At 36.5% G+C, this 23,062-nt stretch overlaps 1 protein-coding gene across 3 annotated transcripts in view; it reads right to left on the bottom strand.

The window, feature by feature from the left end:
- The window catches only part of LOC111058375 (TBC1 domain family member 13), a 48,679-nt gene extending 25,862 nt beyond the window's left edge, over positions 1 to 22,817 (bottom strand). For 2 of the 3 annotated variants that reach the window (XM_039430694.1, XM_039430695.1), the window contains exons 1-5: positions 22,516 to 22,808; positions 22,326 to 22,399; positions 21,563 to 21,688; positions 18,802 to 18,964; positions 17,233 to 17,389 (exon numbers count right to left, since the gene is read on the bottom strand). In XM_039430694.1, coding sequence (XP_039286628.1) covers positions 17,233 to 17,389; positions 18,802 to 18,964; positions 21,563 to 21,688; positions 22,326 to 22,399; positions 22,516 to 22,535 — 540 coding nt within the window. In that variant the 5' untranslated portion in view covers positions 22,536 to 22,808. Of the gene's footprint in view, positions 1 to 17,232; positions 17,390 to 18,801; positions 18,965 to 21,562; positions 21,689 to 22,325; positions 22,400 to 22,515 lie in introns of all 3 variants that reach the window. The other variant, XM_039430696.1, reaches the window with a different exon arrangement.
- Between the last annotated feature and the right edge of the window lie 245 nt (positions 22,818 to 23,062).

Below are 23,062 nucleotides of genomic sequence, written 5' to 3'. Positions count from 1 at the left end.
CTTGAAGACATTGACATCTTCCATGATGCTGAAGTGTCAAGCTGCACCAATCTATGCAAGGGAGCAGTCATCTTGAAATTCGTGTTCAGCAGAGGATTTTGCAAAATAAGCGATTGACTAGGAGATTTGTATCACTGGATAGTTCTTGATATATTGGACTGAAATATTATCTTTGTGCACTATATATATATATATATATATATATATATATATATTTTTTTTTTCATGCATACACTGTAAATAAACATCAAGTAATACCACAATTGTTGTACATTTTATTCCATACAACCTTCAACTTCTAGAGTAAGCACAAGGTGTGAGATGAAGCATATTACATCCTATACTGTTAGTCATTTAATACAATAGGAAGCATCCTACTCTGATAAAATTATCTTTATGGAGGAAGTTGGTTAATCATGACTTCTGCCAACATCATGGTCCAATTAACTGGGCAACATCTTGTTATGCAGGAACTTGGGGTCATCATTGACTTTCAAGATGCTGACATCATGGTCTGATGAACTTGTTGCCTATATAAATGCTAATTAACAAATTCATATCGCCAGTATGGATAAGACAGTGATAGCGCAAGAGCTCCACAGACAAGCTCGTCAGAATTTTCTGACAAGAAAGGTTACAGTCAAAGGTCTTGATGACCTCTATCAGGCTGACCTTGTTGAGATGATACTGTATGCTTGACAGAACAAAGGTTAAAAGTACATTATTACAATCATAAATTGTCTCAGTAAGCTTGCATTTGCTATACCAATTAGGAATAAGTCAGCCAATGACATTGTTGGGGCTATGCATCCTATATTTGAAGAACATCCAATGAAAAATCTACAGACCGATGATGGTAAAGAGTGGATCAATACAAAATTCAAACAACTTGTGCAACAGTATAAAGTGAATCATTACTCAACTAGATCAGATAAGAAGGCATCTATAGTGGAATGCTTCAACAGAACACTTAAACAGTTAATGTGGATCAAGTTCACTGAGTGAGGAACCTATTGTTGGACAGACATTCTAACCTCACTTCTCAAAGAGTATAATGCCAAGATTCATCGAACAATAGGTATGCGACCAGTAGATGTGCAGAAGAAGCATGAGAAAGTGCTACTCGACCGACTCGGTAAACAGCATCAAGCCTATTGAGAAGAGTTGCAGAAGAAGAATGCAGAGTGTAGAGGTAGGTTCTATCCAGGTCCTCATCATGATATTGTGCCTGGTGACAAGGTTAGAATAAGCAAGTATGAAAAGATTTTTGACAAGGGATATCTAGCCAATTGGATGAATGAGCTGTTCACAGTAACACGTGTACATCCTACAGTACCTGTAACATATGAATTGGAAGACTATAGAGGTGAGCCTATTCAAGGAGGGTTTTACTCTGAAGAAATTGTAAAGACAAAATTGCCAAGTGTCTTTGAGATTGAAAAGGTTTTACGGAAAAGATGGGACAAGCTGCTAGTGCATTGGAAAGGATACAGTTCAAGTCATGACTCGTGGATTGACAAAAGTGACTTGATCTAGGATGAGAGAGGTTGTACAATGACAAAACTTGTTCAAAGTTATCGATTTTGATCGTGTGGTAAAAGGTTGTGGTCTGGAAATGAACAAAAAGAAGAAGCGGCATGGTCCTTTGTTCCCCAACCATATAAGATGCATTATATGTGGACCATCAGAGTGTGGTAAGACAAATCTGTTGTTCAACATGCTTTTTGATCCAAATGGAATACATTTTTCAAATATACACCTTTTTTCAAAGACTACATTTCAGTCCAAGTACAAGTTACTGAAAACCATCATGCAGGGACTAGGCGATGAGATGGAATATGTAGAGTGTGATACAAGTGAGGAAATACCTGAACCACATGAACTGCCTGCCAATTCAATAATTATCTTCGATGACATAATTTGTGAGCAACAGGATGCCATCAGGAAATACTTTAGTGCAGGCAGACACAGTGATGTTGATGTTTTTTATCTGGCACAGACCTATAGCTGCATTCCAAAACAGTTGATTCGTGACAATGCAAATTTTCTAATCATGTTTGAACAGGATGAGCTGAACTTGAAGCATCTGTATAGAGACCATGTTGGAGCCAATATGACCTTTGACCAGTTCAAGGATATGTGTAACAAGGTTCGGTCGTCAGCTGCACATGCATTCCTTGTCATTGACCGCTCATCAGGAAAGAATGCTGGGCTCTACAGAAATAGTATCGACACCTATTTAGTTGAGGTGTAAGCTAGTAGAGGATCAGTCTGTTATTGTGAGGCAAGCAGGATGGTTCGACCTCGTCAGAAGACATTGGAGGAGGTAACCATCAAGGAGACTGCAAAGCTAAGATATGACATCAAGAGAAAGCCTAAGGAGCTCACACTTGGAAGAGAATTGACAGAGGAGCAACATGCAAAACATTTCAAACCACTAACACTGGAAAAAATTATTGAGACTCTTCAGATTCCTGCAGCCAAGCAGCAACCACCACTAGCTCAGCAACAAGCACCTCAAGCTCAGCAACAGCCACTGGCTCAACCATTAGCAGAACAACATCGGCCTACACTGCCAACAACTCCAATCTGACCCAGGCATGTTCAATGTCCATTACAACCACATTAGATGTTGTTGAGGAGCAGGAGGAGGAGGAGGAGTCACCAACCTATGAATCATTTGGAGAAGCAGCAGGCTCCACTCCAGCTCCAAGTACTTCAGCAGTTGCAAGAAAATTATTGTCTGAGGCTAGGACTTGGAGTGATGAGGAGGAGGAGGATGAGGAGAAGGAGGAGGAGGAGGATATTGAGGCAGTGTTGAATAACAGCAGTCCTAAGGAAGTGTACAACATTTATACTCAAAGTGGACTGAGTGGAACCAAAGTGGGTCCATATGTTTGTTTATAGAGCGATGTTGAATGATAGTAGTGCAGATACTACATTTGGACCAAGATTAGTTAGAAACAAGTACTATTTGGGTAGTAGGCATCTAACCTTTGGAAGTGATGGCTCAAAGATTGAACTGACTGAATCTGATCACATGCAAAGATCTTATTTGGTCATGGCTGCCAAAGTTCAAAAGTCTCAATGACAGTCAATCATTTACAAGTCTAAATAACTCTATACTGACAGATATGCAATATCCAATTGAAGACTTGGATGGGGTGAACAAACAATATTTGGAAAAAAGATTCCAAGAGCTTGTCATTGAAGTTGTTGAGAAATATATTGATGCTATATTCAGTATACCTGATTTACAAAGCATGTTGAAGAGAGCAGGAGGTTGGGATCACACTAGATTGAAAACTGAGATGATCAGACTTTTAGGTCTTGCTTCATCAGAGTCACCTGAAGGTATAAAACCAATTGACAACCTGTCTGAGCAGCATTAGATGGTGATCTGCAGAGAGAGAAAGAGGTATCAAGGAAGAGGAGTTTTGTCAGCTATCAAGAACGTAACCGGTGCGATAGTTAATAAGGCAATTGACGTTCTACCAGTTGAACTGCATATCCCCGGCTATCAGTACTGTGGGCCAGGAACAAAACTTGCAAAGTAATTAGCAAGAGGTGATCCAGGAATCAACAAACTCGATCAAGCCTGCAAGGAGCACAATATTGCCTATTCCAAGAGTGGTGATACAGCAAGCAGAGCAGTAGCTGACAACATCTTGGCAGAGTGTGCTTGGAATGTAGCAACATCTTCAGGCTCGGGATTGGTGGAGAGGGCAGCAGCACTAGCAGTCACCAACATCATGAAGGCCAAGGCTAAGTTTAGTGGGGGAGCAAGAAGTTGTAAGAAGAATTCCAGGAAATGTCAGCACACATTGTCTGAGAAAGGTGAAGGACTTTATATGAGATGTCAGCAGACATCATCCAAGAAAAGTAAAGGTCTTTATCTGAGATGTCAACAGAGGACAGGAAACAGGGCACTACACCATTGTCAATGCAGAAGACAATGATTGCTCTGCCTGACCGAGCACTCACTGACACAGACCTCTAAAACTATGTGTGTCATCTAAAGCTGAAACGATTCTGAGGTGTGTTTATGCGGGATGCTCTACCGGCTGCAGGACCATTGAGACGAGAATGTGGTATCATCAATTTTGACAGCAGTACTGGCGCCGGCACCCATTGGGTGTGCTATATGAAGAATGATAATGACATCCACTACTTTGACGGATTTGGCAACCTGAGACCACCACAGGAGTTTATTGACTACATGCATCAAGGGTCAGCACCGGCGGCAAGGATTGAATATAACTATGAACGCAAGCAGGAAGATCTCTACTCAGATATTTGTGGACATTTGTGTTTGAAATTTTTGATTGATGGAAATAAATGATTATAATCTATAAAAAGCATGTATTATTATTCCCCATTGTCTTCCCATCTATATATACTGAGTAAGAACATATTGCAAATCATTGTGCAATAGTACATTAAGTTGAGTTGAGCTAGGACAGTCGAGCGAGACAGACGTATTTATCGGTGCTCCCGTATCTAAGACGATAAGCTGTGCCGGCTAGTGGAAAATACAGTTAGAACAAGTCAAACTAATAATTCATTTCATAATTCGTGAATTTTGAGTTTTCGTGTGTTTCGTGTGTGTGAACTTATAAGAAGTGTCGAGATACCACTGCTCGTATGGATGAATTCATTACAAGGCAACAGCGAGGTGAGAAACGGGATCGTACTATGGGTTCCTCGCCTGAGAGCTCACGTGCCGCGAAGAAAGGGTGTGATTCAAAAAATTACGATTTAATACAAAATATAGAATTAACCATTAAAACGTTATTTCATGAAAAATTTAGTGAATTGGCTACAAAGAACGATGTGTTAGGAATAACAAACTTACTATCCAACATCACCGAAGAAAACAAATTGCTGAAGGAGGAAGTACAACGTCTGAAAATGGAAAATATCAAAATTATGCATCGATTAGACAGATACGAAGATCGATCACGACGTAATAATTTAATCTTCAGAGGACTAAAATTCAAAAGTAACGAGGACTGTGGTGAGATAGTAAAGGAATTTTGTACAAATGTACTGAAGTGTAATATACAAGTGGGTGTCAATCGTGCTCACATCTTGGGCAAAAAAAGAGACAATGCGCCGATAATTGCTCATATTCCGGTGGATCGCGACATTGATGTAGTTCTGGGGAATACAGGGAAACTGAAAGGAACTGGATATGTAGTGCATAAAGACTATTCGCTTGCGACAAGAATACGGCGTAATAGACTATTTCTACTCAAAAAAGAAATATTGAAGATGAGTGGCGTGCGGAGTTCTGTTGTGAAGGGGGAACAGCTGATTGTTGAGGGACATATCTTCACGTGGGAGGCGGAGGATGGTCTACGGTGTGGAAACGAGGATGGGCTGGAGAGATTGAATCGGATTCTGAAGATGGACTTCACTGAAATAATTAATAATGTTTCGAAGAAGGATGAACAATCTAATGAACGCTCAAATAAACAGTCTAATGAATAGGATAAGGTCGTCTGCCAGGTAAAAGGAATAAATGAATTAAGTGTGTTGGCTTATAATGTAGCGGGTCTTAGAGGAAAGGTGAGTTCAAATTATTTTCTTGATTTCTTAAAGAATTATGATATTTTTATTCTATGCGAAACGTTTGTCGAGGAGAAAGATTTTAATCGTTTAGAGGGCTATTTTCCAGGATATAATATATTTTGGGTGCCAGCAACTAGAACGTCAGGATTTGGTAGGGCAAAGGGAGGAATAATGATGGCTTATAGGTCTGTCTATAATAGGAGGGAAGCTTGTAAATTCACTTACTTAGAAGAGTGGCCAGTAATAACTCTTAAATGTGATAGATATGGAGAAATTCATATTATGTCAGTTTATCTAACGCCAGGAGAAAGCTGGAGTGCTGACTTTAACAAACTGAATAGATTCTTAGAAGGCAGAGAGATGGGTGAGAATTTAATATTGTTAGGAGATTTTAATGGACGCATAGGGAAATGTCAAATAATACCGGATGAAATTATGCAGAGAGATTGGGTGATAAATGTTGAACGAAATTCTAAAGATGAAAATTTGAATAGGAATGGGCGTAGAATACTCAATATGTGTGAGGAATTTAATATGTGTGTGTTAAACGGGAGGACAGCAACAGATGATAAGGGAGAATTTACCTATGTTACAAGTGTTGGATGCTCAGTTATCGATTTATGTTGTGTGACGATGAGTACACTAGCAGCTGTAAATAGTTTTGAAGTCCTGACTGAAAGTTTTTCTGACCATATGCCAATAGTAGTTCGATTGAAAGGAGACATTTCGAATTCAATATGTGATAATTTAACGCTATTGCCCAAGCTGATTTGGTCAAAAGTAGATGCAACAGAGTACCGTAATAAGTTATCGCGGAGCAGCTGTGATGTTATCTTGTCACCCGATAGTAGTCAAGCCGCAGAAAAGATTATCAATATCGTTTATGAAGCAGCGGGTAACAATGCAAGAATTTCTAAGAGAGAAAATAAACATGCGAAACAGATATGGTTTGATTGGGAATGTGATAAAGCGAGAAAAAGAAGTTTTGCCTGTCTTAGACTTTTTAGGAGGGTGAACAGTCAGCAAGCTAGACAAATCTATGCAGAGGAAAACAAAAAGTACATTCAGTTGTGTAAAACTAAAAAAACCGAGTATTATGATAATATTAGAAAATGCTTAGAAAATGTGCGCGACTCGAAACAGTTTTGGGACTCGGTGAAAAAGTTTAAAAGAACATCCTTCAAGTGTACAGGCCAGATAGATATTGGAAGCTGGGTCAAACATTTTAAAAACTTACTTTCCGTTGAAGTTGAGGCAGATAAAATAGCATATGCCATACCGTTCATAGAGGACGAAAAACTAGATGCAAAAATAACGAAAGAAGAACTGAATTTGGTATTGAAAAAGGCAAAATGTAATAAAGCTCCAGGCACTGACGGCATACCGGCAGAATTTTTCAAATCAGCTCCAGATCAATTCTTAAATTTGCTGCTCAATTTTTATAATTATATTTATGATACAGGATTGGTGCCTGACAATTTTTCGGAAGCGGTTATCTTCCCAATTCATAAAAAAGGTGATTTGAATGAAGTTGCTAATTACAGAGGCATACAATTCATCAATGCATTTGCAAAAATTTTCGCAGGAATTTTTCTGAATAGATTAAACGAATGGGTAGAGAAAAATGAAGTAATAAATGAGGAACAGGCGGGATTTAGAAAAGGATACAGTACAGTGGATAATATATTCAGTTTATACAGCATCATCAATTTGAAACTGAGGAGAAGGAAAGATAGAGTTTATTGTTTGTATGTTGACTTCAAGGCCGCATTTGATAAAGTAGATCGTAATGCTTTAATTTATAAGTTGTTTCAGATTGGGTTGTCTAGCAAATTTGTGAGAATTGTCCAGAAATTATATGAGAACACACGGGCGTTTGTTTGGTGTAAAAATAGTCAAAACAAGAAGGATGGGCTGAGTAATGCATTCTATACAGAGAACGGATTAAAACAAGGCTGCTTGTTGTCCCCGATTTTATTCACCCTGTTTATTAATGATATTTTTGATAATATGGAAGAAGGGATATGGGTGGACGAGTTGAATATTAAAGGACTTATGTATGCCGATGATTTGATTCTGATTGCATCCACGCCGAAAGCATTACAAAAAATGATAATATGTTTGAAACATTACTGTGAGACGTGGGGACTTACAATCAATACCGACAAAACTAAGATAATGGTGATGAGAAGGGGAGGGAGACTGGCCCATCATGAGAGGTGGTACTGGGGAGACGAGCGGATCGGAGTTGTAAACAAGTACAAATATCTAGGCGTAACATTCACTCCTCAGTTGGCGTTCAGTGAGCATGTCAGAGAGAGAGTGTCAGTGGCAAAGTTTGCATTGAATAATGTGTGGAATAGTTTTGTGGCCCAAAATGAAATAAACATCGAGAGTAAGTGGGTAATGTTTGATGCGGTGGTAAGAGCTCTTGTGAGCTATGGTGGTCAGGTGTGGGGATATAAGCAATTTGAAGAAATAGAACGGTTACACAGAGCCTTTATCAAGAAATTATTTTCGTTACCGCAATCAACACCCAATTATATCATCTATTTGGAAGTCAATAAGTATAATTTACACCATTATTTGTTTGAGATGCATTACAGCTATATTATAAGAACCCTTTCTTTGCGACCAAACAGGCTGCCACGAAAACTTGCTCAGAAAATGTTTGAACAGAAAGTAGGATGGTATAAAGTGTGGAAAGAGCAGGCTGAAAAATATAACATTGAATTGCCAAGATGGGAGGAAGGAATGCGGGATGTACTAAGGCAAAGTTTGAATAATATTAACGAATGTATAAAAAACGAATGTAGAGAGAAATGGAGAGAAAGAGCAAGGCAATCTGTAAATTATACTGTCTATCCACGTTTGAACCCAATCACCGAACACAATAATTATATAGGAGCCAATCTCACCCGCAATGAGAAGTCAATCATATTCAGATCAAGGGGAGGTCTATGGTACTTGAATAGTAGTGTGGGAAGAGAGGGAATTCAGACCATATGTACGTTATGCAATAGGAGGGAAAGGGAGGATACAATGCATTTTATCGGAAGGTGTCCAGTACTAGCAGAGATAAGAGGAGCGCATTTAGGCGATAGAGAGCTATCAGAGGATCAGGTGGTAGGGTTTTTGAATGGTAGTGATTGGAGGGCGCTGATAGGTTTTGTGAGGAATGCTTGGGCTTACAGAAAAATGCTAATACAGGAATATAATACTTGATGGTTTCACTGCTTTTCTTTTTTTACTCCTGCATATGTAGTATAATGTAATTTCATATGTAATACTTTTGTTGCCATGATCTCTTTGGTTGATTGATTCCAAAATTGTTTAAAATTTAGAATTTTTCAAATTGGATAAAATTCAATTTCAAATACTTGCATGTAAATTTTAAATCAATAAAATAGCTCAACTTGGCAGACGACCAACAGGTCATGTCATAATATATATATTTGTGTAATCATCAAATTATTATTGATTGAATGTCATGTTATGTTTTTTCTTGTATCAATAAATATATTTTCTATTCTATTCTATTCTAATAGTACATTAAGCAGTCAAGACCATGATGCTCTGCTTTGGAAGTAATACTTCTGTGCTGAAAAGCGACTTTTACCTGCCTCTTGATACAAGCACTGGTGGATGGGAGGTTGGTCTTATCAGCTTCACCAGCTGTAATTCAATACCAAATGTTGAGGCAGGCTACAACAATACACTGCACTACCATGCGCCAAAACTGTCAAATTATATTGTGAAGAAATCAGCGACAACTGACCCGGCACTGACACATCAGGAGCTAACATCAGTTGACAATTCAAATATCAATTGGTAATCATTGGTATGGTTATGTACATAATGTTGGAACCAGAGGTAATAGATGGAAGATTGGAGTGGAAGAAGAAGAGAAGAAAAAAGAGGATATTGTATCCAAGGTGATGCTGGATACAAGTGCTGAATTTGGGTCAGATCTCCAGCATATATCATTACCAGAGGGCAGTTTTGAATTTCAAACTATTGCCACTCTGCTTAGAGCTAGGTTACATAACCGAAGCATACAGTTCTCATTGGCTGTCGATCCATCGACCTTGAAATGTTCAGTTCTGAGCAATGCCAAGTTAGATTTCAGTCCAGCCAATTCAATAGGACGTTTGTTGGGATTTAGTGATAAACGAGTTGTAGAAGCCAACAAGGAGGCTAAAGGCGATTATACAGTATAAATCAATAGACCTAATGTACTACATATAAAGTGTAACATTGTGGGTGGATCCTATTTGAATGGGGCCAAGGATCAGGTGATCTATGAGTTTTACCCAGATGTTGATCCAGGGTATAAAATGATTGTAACTCTGCAGAATGTAATCTATTTACCTGTGGACATCAAGCAGATTGGTAACATTATGTTGGAGGTTGTTGATGAGAACGGACGTCTGATAAATAATAGAGGTGAGGAGATTAATATTACTCTGCATTTGAGACAGCATAAGTGGGATGGTGCTATTATTCTCAAAGTGGAATCAGGGATTGGATGTGGAGGTGGCAATTTCTCCCATGGAGGGCGGTCCAGAACCTAGAAAAATAGATAAAAGGAGTGCTAATGCAAAATGTGTCATTCAACATTCAACCTCTGTGAGGTTAACGTTGAGGAGCATTAACTATCTAAAGGAAAGAGGCTGCCAAGTGAGACAACATTAGCAATGGGAGTTTTGGATGTGACAAGGAATGGACCTTCATTGGACACCAGTATCATTGGCTATGAGTACCACTCTCATGCCCCCTATACCACAAGCTTCAATGCCAACGATGAATTGAGGATACCAATCCAGTAACAGGACATTTACACACTGCCATCCAAGAGCTATCTACATCTGGAGTATACAGTGCTTGGAGCTGCTGACGCTGCTGTGGCTGGAACATTGTGTGTATCTGGATTCTTTGCCAATCTGTTTTCAGAGATATGTTATGAAATCAATGGTGTGGAGGTGGACAGCATACATAATCCGGGTATCACCAGCCTGATGAAGAATGCTGTGACATTCGAGCGAGATGAACGCAGCAAGATGGAAGCAGCCGGCTACAAGTTTAGTTCAACCACTGGTTTTGCCAATTTTGTTGATGGATGTACCTCTATGATACCTGCTGGGCTTTGCCGAAGACTAAAGACAGATTCTGTTGAATGTGAAACAAGAGCTGGTGTTGAGATGTAGCCCTAATTTCAATGACTGTGTGAGTGTTGCCAGTGCTAATATTACAATCACAAAGCTTTTGTAGAGAATGCCATATTTAGAAGTGGCTGATGATGTAAGAATGCATATGCTACAGATTGTGCAGAATGACACACCAATCAGTATACCATTTCGACAAACTACAAAACATACATGGACTGTCAAGTCAACAACTCAGCATGAGAAGCCACGCTACATTGTAGTTGGCCTGCAGACTGCAAGACGAGGTGTAGCAGCAGCTAACAGTTCAAAATTTGACAAGTGTAGTATGAAGGATATTCGAATGTTTTTAAACAACAAATAATACCCGTATGAGAGCATTGATGGTGATGATAATTGTGTCTACAACATGTATGCAGCTTTCAATGGAGTCTACAATCATAATAATGCTCGCTCATCTAACCCTCTGCTTGAAACAGGAGCTATAAGCACTGATAATATAATGTTGTTTGCTTTCGATTGCTCCTGCCAAAATGAATCACTCAAAACTGGAAGTGTCAATGTGAGGATTGTGTTTGAAGCTACTGCCAACATACCCGCCAATACATGAGCCTACTGCCTAATGATTCATGAAATGATCAAAGAGTACCGACCATTGACTGGTCTAGTAGTCAGCATAGAGAGAATATAAAACGTTATAGTTCATTTCAACGAGAGAATATAACAAGCGTTGAGTGATACAGTCATGTTCAAGTTGGCTACTGTTACCTTCCCTACTAGGGAAGATGGAGAGATAAGTGAAGGAGAGGATGTGTTAGACAAACCGTTGATGAAGGATGCTTCTACAAGTACTACAGACCTACATACTGCTTCTGATGATGGCGTGGTATTTGAGGACTGTAGTGGAGACAACTTTGCAACATTTACACCGAGAAGAGCTAGCAACATTTTCGGTCCACTACCACTCTACCTGATAAACTTCCAAGGATTTGAAGGACTGTGTCATGATTTCATTGTGAAGGAGATGGCAGTACTGGAACGTGATGATAATTATCATGTAACAACTCATCACTACTTTTTCAAGCCACCCTACCCAGATATGCTGTTGAAAGCTAGGGCGGTGCTTGACAACAATAGTCTACATCAAGCTAAACATGTACTAAGATGGTCGGTCAAAACAGCCGGTCAACAACATCTTCCCTACAAAGCTCTGAAACCAATTGTTTGCCAATATGAAACCAATATGATTGGACGATGGCTGGCTGACAGCAACTTGGGACAGTCAATCAAGATCTTTGTCTATGGATATGACACAATTGCTCTATTGGACAAGCTGCTGCAGCTGGATGATAAGGAGAATATAGAGTATGTCGACTTGACATCACCCTATCTCTACTACAAGATACTGAGCCTGAAGGAATTGTTGAGGACTAGCGCTGGACATGGAAGCTACTGCCCATAGCATTACCTACTCAACTATGTGGAGTCTGTGTGGAAGAAGGTGACTGGATCAAGGAAGGAGCCTATGGACATGGAAGCTGGACATGGAAGCTACTGCCCATAGCATTACCTACTCAACTATGTGGAGTCTGTGTGGAAGAAGGTGACTGGATCAAGGAAGGAGCCTATGGATGCACCACTACTCTGCACACTCAATATTGTGAACTCAACCCATGATTGGATTATGAAGACAATGCTGGAAGATAGATATTTTTGTCATAACCTTTTCATGTCAATAAATAAACATTTGATTCAATTTACTGTTTTATCATTCACTTTTTCCCCCACCACCATCATTATAGGCTATATATAAGTGGAGATGATTGTCTCTCGAACATCAGTCAATTGCTAACTGTTAACAATGTCATACTTTAAAGGTTATGTTCTGTTTGGCGATAGCCAACGAGTAGCTATGGATACTATCTACAGTCTCAAGTATAGTGAAGTAGCTGTTGTAAAATTGGATAAAGTCTATAATTGGTGAAATGAGGATGTCAAGATTGAATTGATCTTTAATGATTGTTCATCTCGAAAGTATTGGTGTGAATTTGAATGCGGTGACCAAGAGTCTAACTCTTATCAGCAACAACAGGAAGATAACCTTTGCAGGATTCTCATACTGCAGAGATGATGGATGTGTGAAGAGATTTAGAGTTACTGAGGGCTGTTCAGGAGACCCTGCTCTACTAATATCTATCTACAGTGCTGCTTTTTGGGATACTGTACAAACTGATGGAGTATGCAGCATTTCAGAACAAGAGGAAAGGTCGGCAGAGGTCTATCAGGAGACCACAAAATATAGAAGAGGATTTTCAATGACTAATATATATACTGTTTTATAATGGAAAATAAATGCATATGGGAAGAATAAAAATATTGTTTTCTCTTCTCTACCCACTACATACAAAAAAATATATCTTCTGGTTCTGTTGATACTGACCTTTAATACTTACCTTTACCGCCTTGGATTCGAACCTGGAACCTCCAACTTGGAAAGCTGACATGCTAACCACTACACCATAGAGGACTTATGTTTAGACTCAAATTATATAGAATATGATACTTCTTCCTACTAATGATAACGAGGAATTGAGAAGTGAGTCATGATGGGGTGACATCATCATAGACCTGTTGAAACAGGAAAAGTTATCCCCACCACCACTTTTCTCTGTTTGGTCGTCAGCTGAGAGGTATCATAGGACCGATGATTATACAAGAGAAAAGAAGCTGTTTCATTTGTATATTCTTTTCAATAATTGAGATTTGATAATGAATACTATATACTTGCACATTTTCGTTATTATTCAACAACTTCCTTATCACTTGGCTATTATGATGTCATACAGACCAGTTGAAACATGAAAACTTTCCTGTTGAATCATAGTTGAAAAAAGTTATTTCAACAAAAGATATCCATCGTGGTGTAATGGTTTACAATCAATTACACCTACACTCTACCTACCTACATTCCTTAACCAAACATTCTACATCCCCATATATACAATGAAGATTCGAACCCGGGTCCTTATGAATAATTCAAACTTGAGTCCTCTAGAATGGAAAGCAGAAGTACTAACCACTACACCACGGTGGATATCTATTTACTTGTTGTTTATTATGTATACTTTAACAACTATATCCAAGCTCATTGCAGCTTCTAGTGAGCTGTAAGTGAACACTAACTGAACAGTGACTGAACCCTGAACAGTGACTGAACACTGACTGAATACTATGGAATGTTATTATGTTAAATATAACTAGGAAAAAATATTCCTTGTGATACAATGATTTGATCACACTCTAGAATTCATATCTGAAAGCATACATGCTACCCAGAGGATATCTCATTACTGTTTGGATATTCAAGCTCCTTGTATATTCTATAGAATGATCACTTCTTCTTACATTACTAAATGTGGGTGAAGAGGATTTGAGGAATAAAAATCAGCAATTCATTGCTACTTTTATCGAACATATTTTATTGAAGATCAAAACGGCGGCCATGTGTCCTAGGATACTTTTTCTCAAAGTCTTGCTGAAACGTCAGGTTCTAGAGAGCTGAATGTGTGAGATGTGTCCTGTATGGCTCTTAACTGAACACTGATGGTCCCCCCCCCCCACTGTTGTGAACACTATACAGAGTGATTCATAATTATGGTAAAATATTTTAATACGTGATAGTAGAGGTAAAAATAAGAAAAAAGTTCATATAAACATATATCCATGAACGCTTCATTAGCGAGCTTTACAGGGTAGTAGATTTCGCCCGGAATTCAGTTCCTCTGGTGAAATACACCGATGCTGAATTGTTTGGGGATGCTGAATTGTTTGGGGACTAGTTTTTGAAAAACTTATGCTGGATTCATATGGAAAAATATCTGAAAAATTGAATAAAACTAGTCTGGAAGCTGTAGTGTGAGTAGTTTTTGAGAAAAAAGTTGAAATATGCAAAAAATCTAAGTAGAAAAACACAGACTTCTATGTTTGATGCCCAATAACTTTCTTTAATGATCAGTAAACAAATAATTTTTTGCAATAAAAATTGTAGAGAATTTAATTCTGAAAAGAATTATGTAAGGCTGTGTAAACTAAAATTGAATAAAAGTTGAATAAAATGTATTCTTATGTAGTACATTACACCACAAAAATGTGCTGTTTTATGAGGAGAGAACTAATAACTCATAAGTTGTAGCTGATTGCAAATAAAATATTCGGTTTTATATGAAAAAATTTTTTTATATGAAAGTAGCATATTTAAATGACATTAAACTTATACCAAAAGACTAGTTGATTATGCAATTAAGCCTTGGAGGAAGCTCAAACAGAAGTAGATGATCTCCTATGATTCCTGAAAATGTTGCCCAAATGTTTACTGAAAACTGATGTTGTGAAAGATTGGGATTGATGGCATGAGGATTCTCAGCTGCCCAAATATGTTGGTTGTGGACGTTAACAATAGCTGTTCTTGTAGAGTGTGCCTCGCCAGTAAATAAAACAGTTGTTAAAAAGTTTGGGTAAACAAGTTTTACTAAAAACCATCGGCAAATACCAGCACAGGGAATACAGTCTCATGGCAATAGAGTATGAACTTTCTGGAGGTGGTATGGATGTATTAGTTGCTATTTTAGTATCCTCCAAATAATAGATTGATTGACATTAAACTGCACTGACAATTCTCTCGTGCTCTTCTCTGGATGTTCATAAATTTCATTAAGAACTTGTTCTTCTAACTCAACAGTCATAGTAGATCGGGGTCTGCCTGCATAAATGTGCTCTTTGGATATCAAAGAATCTGTTTCAGACAGACTTTGATGAATAGTGGCGAAAAACCTTGAACTTGGACATACTTGGTTAGGAAAGTTCTCTTGATACAAACGTCTTGCTTCAGTACTATTACAGTTGTGTCCCATTCCTTACATTTAATGCATATCAGCTAATTCTGAGTATGAATAATGTCTAAGATCACCTGCCATTTTTCAAAAGTTAACACTTAACACAAAAGCAAAGTGGAATAGTTACGAATAACTGGTTAATAGATTAAACAAAAAACACAGCGCAGTTATAGTGGGCCTAACTTACAGTTTTTTTTTTTTTTTTGTTCAACAGTGAGCTAAAATATTTCTGAAAATAATTTTCAGCTGATAATTTCTTTCAAATATTTTCTTATTCAAAACATAATAAATCAGCTGTTTTGAAACAGCTGTTATTAAAATCCATGTTTTATTTGCAATCAGCTACAACCTATGAGTTATTAGTTATCTCCTCATAAAACAGCAAATTTTTGTAGTGTAATGAATGTACTACATAAGAATACATTTTATTCAACTTTTATTTAAATTTAGTTTACACAGCTTACATAATTCTTTTCAGAATTTAAATTCTCTACAATTTTTATTGCGAGAAATTATTTGTTTACTGATCATTAAAGAAAGTTATTGGGCATCAAACGTAGAAGTCTATGTTTTTCTCCTTAGAATTTTTGCATATTTTAACTTTTTTCTTAAAAACTACTCACACTACAGCTTCCAGACTAGTTTTATTCAATTTTTCAGATATTTTTCCATTTGAATCCAGCATAAGTTTTCCAATAACTAGTCCCCAAACAATTCAGCATCAGTGCATTTCAACAGAGGAACTAAATTCTGGGTGAAATCTATTACTACCCTGTATAGCTCGCCAATGAAGCGTTTATGGATATATGTTTATATGAACTTTTTTTCTTATTTTTACCTCTACTATCACATATTAAAATATTTTACCATAATTATGAATCACCCTGTATATACTACATACACTCCAGAGTGGGGGGGAGACCTTCTGATTTATTTTTATTGATTTTTATTTATTTCTGATTTTTCATTATTATTTTTTAATTAATTTTTATTTATTTTTGATTTTTCATTATTTTTTTCTAAGTTTTTTTCTCCAAGTTTTCAAGTTTTGAAGTATTGACCTTGACCTTGAGGTTAGGTTAGGTTAGGTTAGGTTTGTTAGGTTAGGTTAAATTTTTTTGTTGGGTTAGGTTAGGTGGAGAAGTCTGGTACATGTTGTCCCAGAGTCGCCATTTCTATACTACTAGTGAAGCTTGCTTGTATCAAGCAATCAGTCTTCCAACTGGAGAAAACGAGAGTACAACACTTGATAATCTCAACTATTAGATACCACACCAGATTAGATACCACACTAGCCGGTACGTAAATTTTCTGTATTTTTCCTTGATGTATTTTTCGTCCTCAGGTAACAGTTACCCTGAAGACAGTTAGGTACTGTCTTCTATCTTGGAGAGTTCTGTACATAATCTTTGTTCTGTCAACAAGTAATTTGTTTAGAAAATCTATTAATAGGATCTATAAAGGTATAGTTTGGTTTCATATCATTAGGCCCTATGGTCACTACCGACCTTATAGCAAAGGTCAAATAAATATGGGTCATTCTATATATATGTTATTGATCAGTATTAGAATAAAAAATGTAATGAGTCAATGCAATTTACCCTTGTGATTCCGAGTCCTTTCCTAACCACATTGGCCGACTTGAGAACTGAATGTTGCACTCTTTTGTGCAGTCTTTTGGTTCCTTCGCTGTGTACTATAGCTTGGCAAGGAAATTCGGTGGGTTGCTGGAAGAACGAGATTTCAGGGTACAAACGCCTGAAAAATAAAAACATAAACACATAAAAATAACACAATCATGAAAACTAGATACAGTCCAGTCAAATGGTAATTTTTCATGAAACAGCCCTAAAAAAATTTTTATCGTCGGTTTTGTATGTATTTTGGGGCACTGAATTCGAATATGAAATTTTCTTACACACCAGAGGGCGGCTTCCCCCTTGAAACCCCCAAATTTTGGGACTTTTCTCAATTTTTCCATTCTATTTCGAAACCCTCTGATTTCTCGAGCAAAAGCATTCTCTACACAATTGAAGAAAATAAAATTACCAATAAATTGAGTGGTTCAAGTTGCGGCAAATTGAATGGTGGATCTAACAGTTGATTCTGATAGAACATAACCCTTGTATAACAATATGATCTAAAATATTGATTCGATTGGTTAGGGAGGCCTTGAAAAATATAAAAATGAGAATTTTGTATTTTGGATGTGGGACATCGTTTTCTATTTTTGCTAGTATTCCTCCTCACCCCTTTACTAAATAAAATAATTTCAAAATTCCTGAGGAATCTGTTCAGAATTGTACTTTCACATGATATGTGATTTCTCATCATTGCACTACTTTATAATAATCTTAAGTTGTATAGATTGGAAGAAGTGAGATTCCAGAATTTAAAAAAAAAAACTTTGAAAAATACCCTTTTTTAGAAAATTTGTAGCTTAAAAACCAGAAATCGTAGAATCCCGCGCGACCACTCAATTTATTGGAAATTTTATTGTCTTTAATTTTCTAAGGCATTTTTTTATCTCAACAAACCTGAGGTTTTCGAAATAACATGAAATAATTTTGGAAAGTCCCAAAATTTGGGGGTTTTAAAGGTTTTTAGGGGTGAAGCATCCCTCTGGCGCGTCAGCAAATTTCATATTAAAATTTAGCGCCCCAAAATACATATGAAACCGACGAAGAAAATACTTTCGGGGCTGTTTCCTGACAAATTACCATTTGACTGAGTTATTATGATGATATCAATTGAGTACGTATTTTAATCTGAAGAATCTCATTACATGAGAATGTGCGGGAGAATCAGTATCATTCCCCGGGCACAAGAACTAGGTCTGTCTCTGTAATATTGAGTACAAAATGCTTTTTCTCAAGAAACCAGAGGGTTTCGAAATAAAATGGAAAAATTGAGAAAAGTCCCACAATTTGGGGGTTTTGGGGGTTTCAGCGGTGAAGCCACCCTCTGGCGTGTAAGAAAATTTCATATTCGAATTCAGCGCCCCAAAATACATATAAAACCGACAAGAGAAATTCTTTTAGGGCTGTTTCCTGCAAAATGACTATTTGACGGGATTAATATAATTTAGAATATAGACTTGGGCTATAATGTAATATAATAATTGTTTTAGCCATACTATATCTTGGCATTTGTACAGTAATTTTACTCACCTAACGTCTTTATCAATTTGTAGCAGTACTTCATTATCTTTGAAGAATGTTTGCCAGAGGCTATCCGGGTTGCAATTCAAAGGATGATCAGAAAAAGTGACGTCGACTCTCTCTCTATTCTCGTTGCCAGGTTCAGCATCGCCAGGGTTTACAATCATCTCATCTGTTAAAAAATGCTGATTTATTAGAAGAAACTTTGCGAACGCAAACAGATTTATTTTTTATTCATTATATGTACTAGTCAAATTACATAATTTATTTTCAGAGTCTCATTCATTTTACAGCTAATTTTTTAATTACTTAGGTCAATTGAATTAAGTGAATAAGAATAACTGAAGTGAAAGCATATAATCTGTAATATATCCTAATGATTCCCACGATTGAAACACTTCTACCAAACACAACTAAACAAATTTCTGGTGTAAAATTCGTGATGGGAGTCGGGAATATGCTAAACCTGACAATTAGAAAACCGTGTATCTCAATAATCCTTGAAGGTACAGACTTGGAAATTGTATCAATCTCTTTGTCATCATGTGAAAAAATAGAATATCCATTCCATGGTTTTTCATGACATCTATTTTTAAGATTGCTATCATGGAATGGATATTCTATTTCTACACATGATGACAAAGAGATTGATAATATTTTCAAGTCTGTACCTTCAAGGATTATTGATATACACGGTTTTCTAATTGTCAGGTTTAGCATAGGCCTAATATGGAGGGAAAAATGTAACTTTGGCTGCAAACCATACTTTTCTCTCTTTTTCCAATGACGCTCCAGAAGTGAAAAATGGACTTACAGCCCTCAATTGGATGTCATTTTAAAGATTTTGGGATATTCTACAGTGGACTTACAGAAAATAGTCTTCAACTACATGTCATTTTAAAGCTTTGGGAATATTCTACAACACAGTCTCAGTAACAGTAGGTTATGTTCACTGTAAATACATTTCCAGAGTGGAAAGTGAAATTTCGTCCCCGAAGATTTTATGCACTTTAGGGCAATATGACTTTTAAATAAAAAAACTAGAACATAGACTAATGAAAAACCCAAAGTCCAAAATTTTTCAAATTGAAACACGTCCACAGCAACACACTGATAACAATGCCTAAGGATTGATTTGTAAGCTTTTACAAAGAAACTCCGCGGTATCCGGAGAAGTTCCTCTTCTATTGATCGTTTTAGTTCCTCATCATCATTATTATTCTATAGGTATAAATGTTTTCCTTCAAGTAACCCCATAGAAAGAAGTCACAAAAACAGTTGAATCTGGTGATCTGGGTGGCCAATCTAAAAATTCACTTCCACGACCATGAGGTTTGTCATTTAGTAATTGCTTGACATGTTTTGCGAAATGAGGTGGAGCACCATCTTGTTGGAAGATTGATTGATCCATTTCTGGTACCATCAAATGAGGCAAGACTACCGCAACGTAGTAAACAAATCAGATTATAATTCATGAAAGTAGTAAGCGAATTGGTAAAATTTTCAATATGCCGCTATTTTGTTTCTAGGAAGGTTACGGAGCTGAAATTTTCCCAGAATATTTCCAGAACCTACTTTGTAAACTGTGTAAAATTTAAAAAAGTTCGGTGCATGAATGGGCACGTAGTATAAAATTAAACGTGTAAGCCTCTTCGTGGGACACGGTGTGTATTCATGTTGTGTGAACTCCGTACACCTAATTATGGTAATTATTTCTAACAGGCACAACAGGTTTTTAAAAAGATGTACTTAGGCTACTCTATTCCTTATGAAACTTATGGATTTGATTATGCGATGATATTTTGTTTAACTTGAAACAGCATTTTTTTGCATTTAAATTATATTAATATAAATTTAAAATTAACGTTCTTCGCTTCATCAAGGTTAGGGTTGGTTTTGTTTATGTTTTCCATCACTAAACTGATTAAACAAACATAGACCTATGGTTGCCTAGATTAAAATTATAAAAAATTAGGATAGCCTACTTTAAATTATAAATGCAAAAGAGACCATCCTGTGTGTAATTATGATCATTCTTTTGTAATTATGGTTGCTCTTTATAAAGAAAAAAAATCGTGGTTTATATTTTAATCAACAAAGTTTGTTTGAAACTGTTGAACCTCTAGTTATTTCAAAATGGATTGTGTTGGTTGTAGGGTAGAATATTTAGAGAGAACAAAGTTCAAAGATGAGGAAGTTTAGATTTTATGTTAAAACAAAATATTTTTGAGAGTGTTACAACGTGTAAAATGTGTGGGGAACAGTGCAATTTAGCCAAAAAGTGAAATAGGACTACTAGTGATCAAATAGAAGTGACCATACCTAACGTAGATTTAGTGTGAAAAAGGCCGACTTCCCTGGCTAACTGGTTGAGTTCCAGTTTAAGAAAAGATATGACGATTGTGAGGAGCGCAATCAGCGCATCCACTATTTCTTTGAGGCGGCGGTAAGTCGTATGTTCCCACACACTAGTAAGGTTTGGTTGGGATGGGTTTGAGTTTTAAACAGTGAATTGACAGTTGTCACAAGATTTTTTTCGAAGTGTTTTTTTTTAATAGTGAAATTTGAAAAAAGTGAAAAAATAGGTACCTGATGTGTCCGTTGAAAATAAGTACCCTAATTACTTATAGTTTGATTATAAATCGTTAGCTCTGAGTAGACATAGATGACAAGATGTGCACCACTACATTAAATCTATGTTTAATGATTTGAGGTTTAAATCTATGAATCAAATCTATGTGATTCATTGAAAATGAAGTAAATAAGTCACCTATAAATTGTCTGTAGAGTTCCCTTTTTCTTTGCAGTATTTGACTCCAAGAGCACCGTGAAGGTGGTAGGTAGTTGAATAATAGCCTCCAACATAATGGTCGGTGGGTATGTTCATCAGGAACACCTAGAAAAATGTTGCCATATAAATGACGTTGTGAGGAAATCAGATACAAACAGGTCAATACATCTGCTAACTTGATATAATAATTAATTGGAGTTAAACAGGCTCAATAATCTTTCGTTGAGTTATAATTTTTTTTATCATGAAACATGTCATGTTTAGAATAACGTACGATATTAAAAAAGTGGGCGTCACCAGTTGAATAATGTGAAATTTGATATCCATGACCATGCATAATCATAGATAGGCCTATCATATAACTACGCCTACTTTATTTGTAGGTAAGCTAATAAAGCCTATAATATTTTCCTTGCTCTTATATAACTAAGTTACCGTATTAGTTTCAAATTTTTACATCTATGATTGTTCAAATCTGACTATTTGAGATAAAATAAAGTAATATGGTATTCCACCAAGTTAATTTAATTATCTTTCAAGACAAACTGTTTTGCGGTAATTTATTTTAAAAATATAAAAAAGCAAGCATGAGACACCAGAAAAATTATTTAAAGTACACATTTTTTTGAATAGTTTTGAAAATAAAAAAATACATGCAACATTTGTCAAAGTCTAAATAGTTTCCAACAACTCTAGATTAGCCAACTAGGCTACCATAAAATAATACCTCCTACTCACTCACCATTGAAACAGAGGATCCTTAGTTTTTCCAAATCGATGTCTTCTGCAAGCAAAATATCTTCGAATTCTTTGCATCTGGAAAAATAAAATGAAGTATTAATATAAGCATAAACTCATGTATCAGGCTATATCGGATAAATTTTGAAAAAACATTACAACGTAATAAGAAATAGTCATACGACATAACCTACCTTTGTTTGTAAGATGTCATTTCTCATTTTAACTTTTGAACCAAGTTACACACAAGAAAACACGAAAAAACATTGATCTCTGTTCTTAACTAATTTGTTTAAGTAACTAACATGAGACATTAGATTAGGTTAGTTTGATTCTTAATAACTGAAGTGTTTAATCAAAAGGAGAATGGAGTATACTACTTCTTGTATTTGTATACTTGAATAGATAAATCAAAATCATATCTGTTCTGTTTTTAGTTACTTGAAGCAGACGGTTACCTACCATAGCCACAGAATAAGAACAGAATGGAAACTTGACAATTCCCTGATCCAAGACCATGAGCAATACATCTTACTCATCGGAAGTAAGTACCAATAAGTAAAGTGTTCTTTATGGGTTATGGCTGATCGATACAGAGTAAATAATAATTTGTTGCAGAGTGAGATATCAGAGTTTTTTTATTTATATCATATGTAAGACCATGTCATATCATGAAAAATCTATGTATATTTTTCAATAGTGCTAATGAACCAATGATATGTCTATTGACACTCTGGTAGG

The sequence above is a fragment of the Nilaparvata lugens genome, chromosome 6, assembly GCF_014356525.2.
Source record: "Nilaparvata lugens isolate BPH chromosome 6, ASM1435652v1, whole genome shotgun sequence".
NCBI lineage: Eukaryota > Metazoa > Arthropoda > Insecta > Hemiptera > Delphacidae > Nilaparvata > Nilaparvata lugens.
Note: the sequence above shows the minus strand (reverse complement) of the source record. Positions and strands in the feature narration are given on the sequence as shown.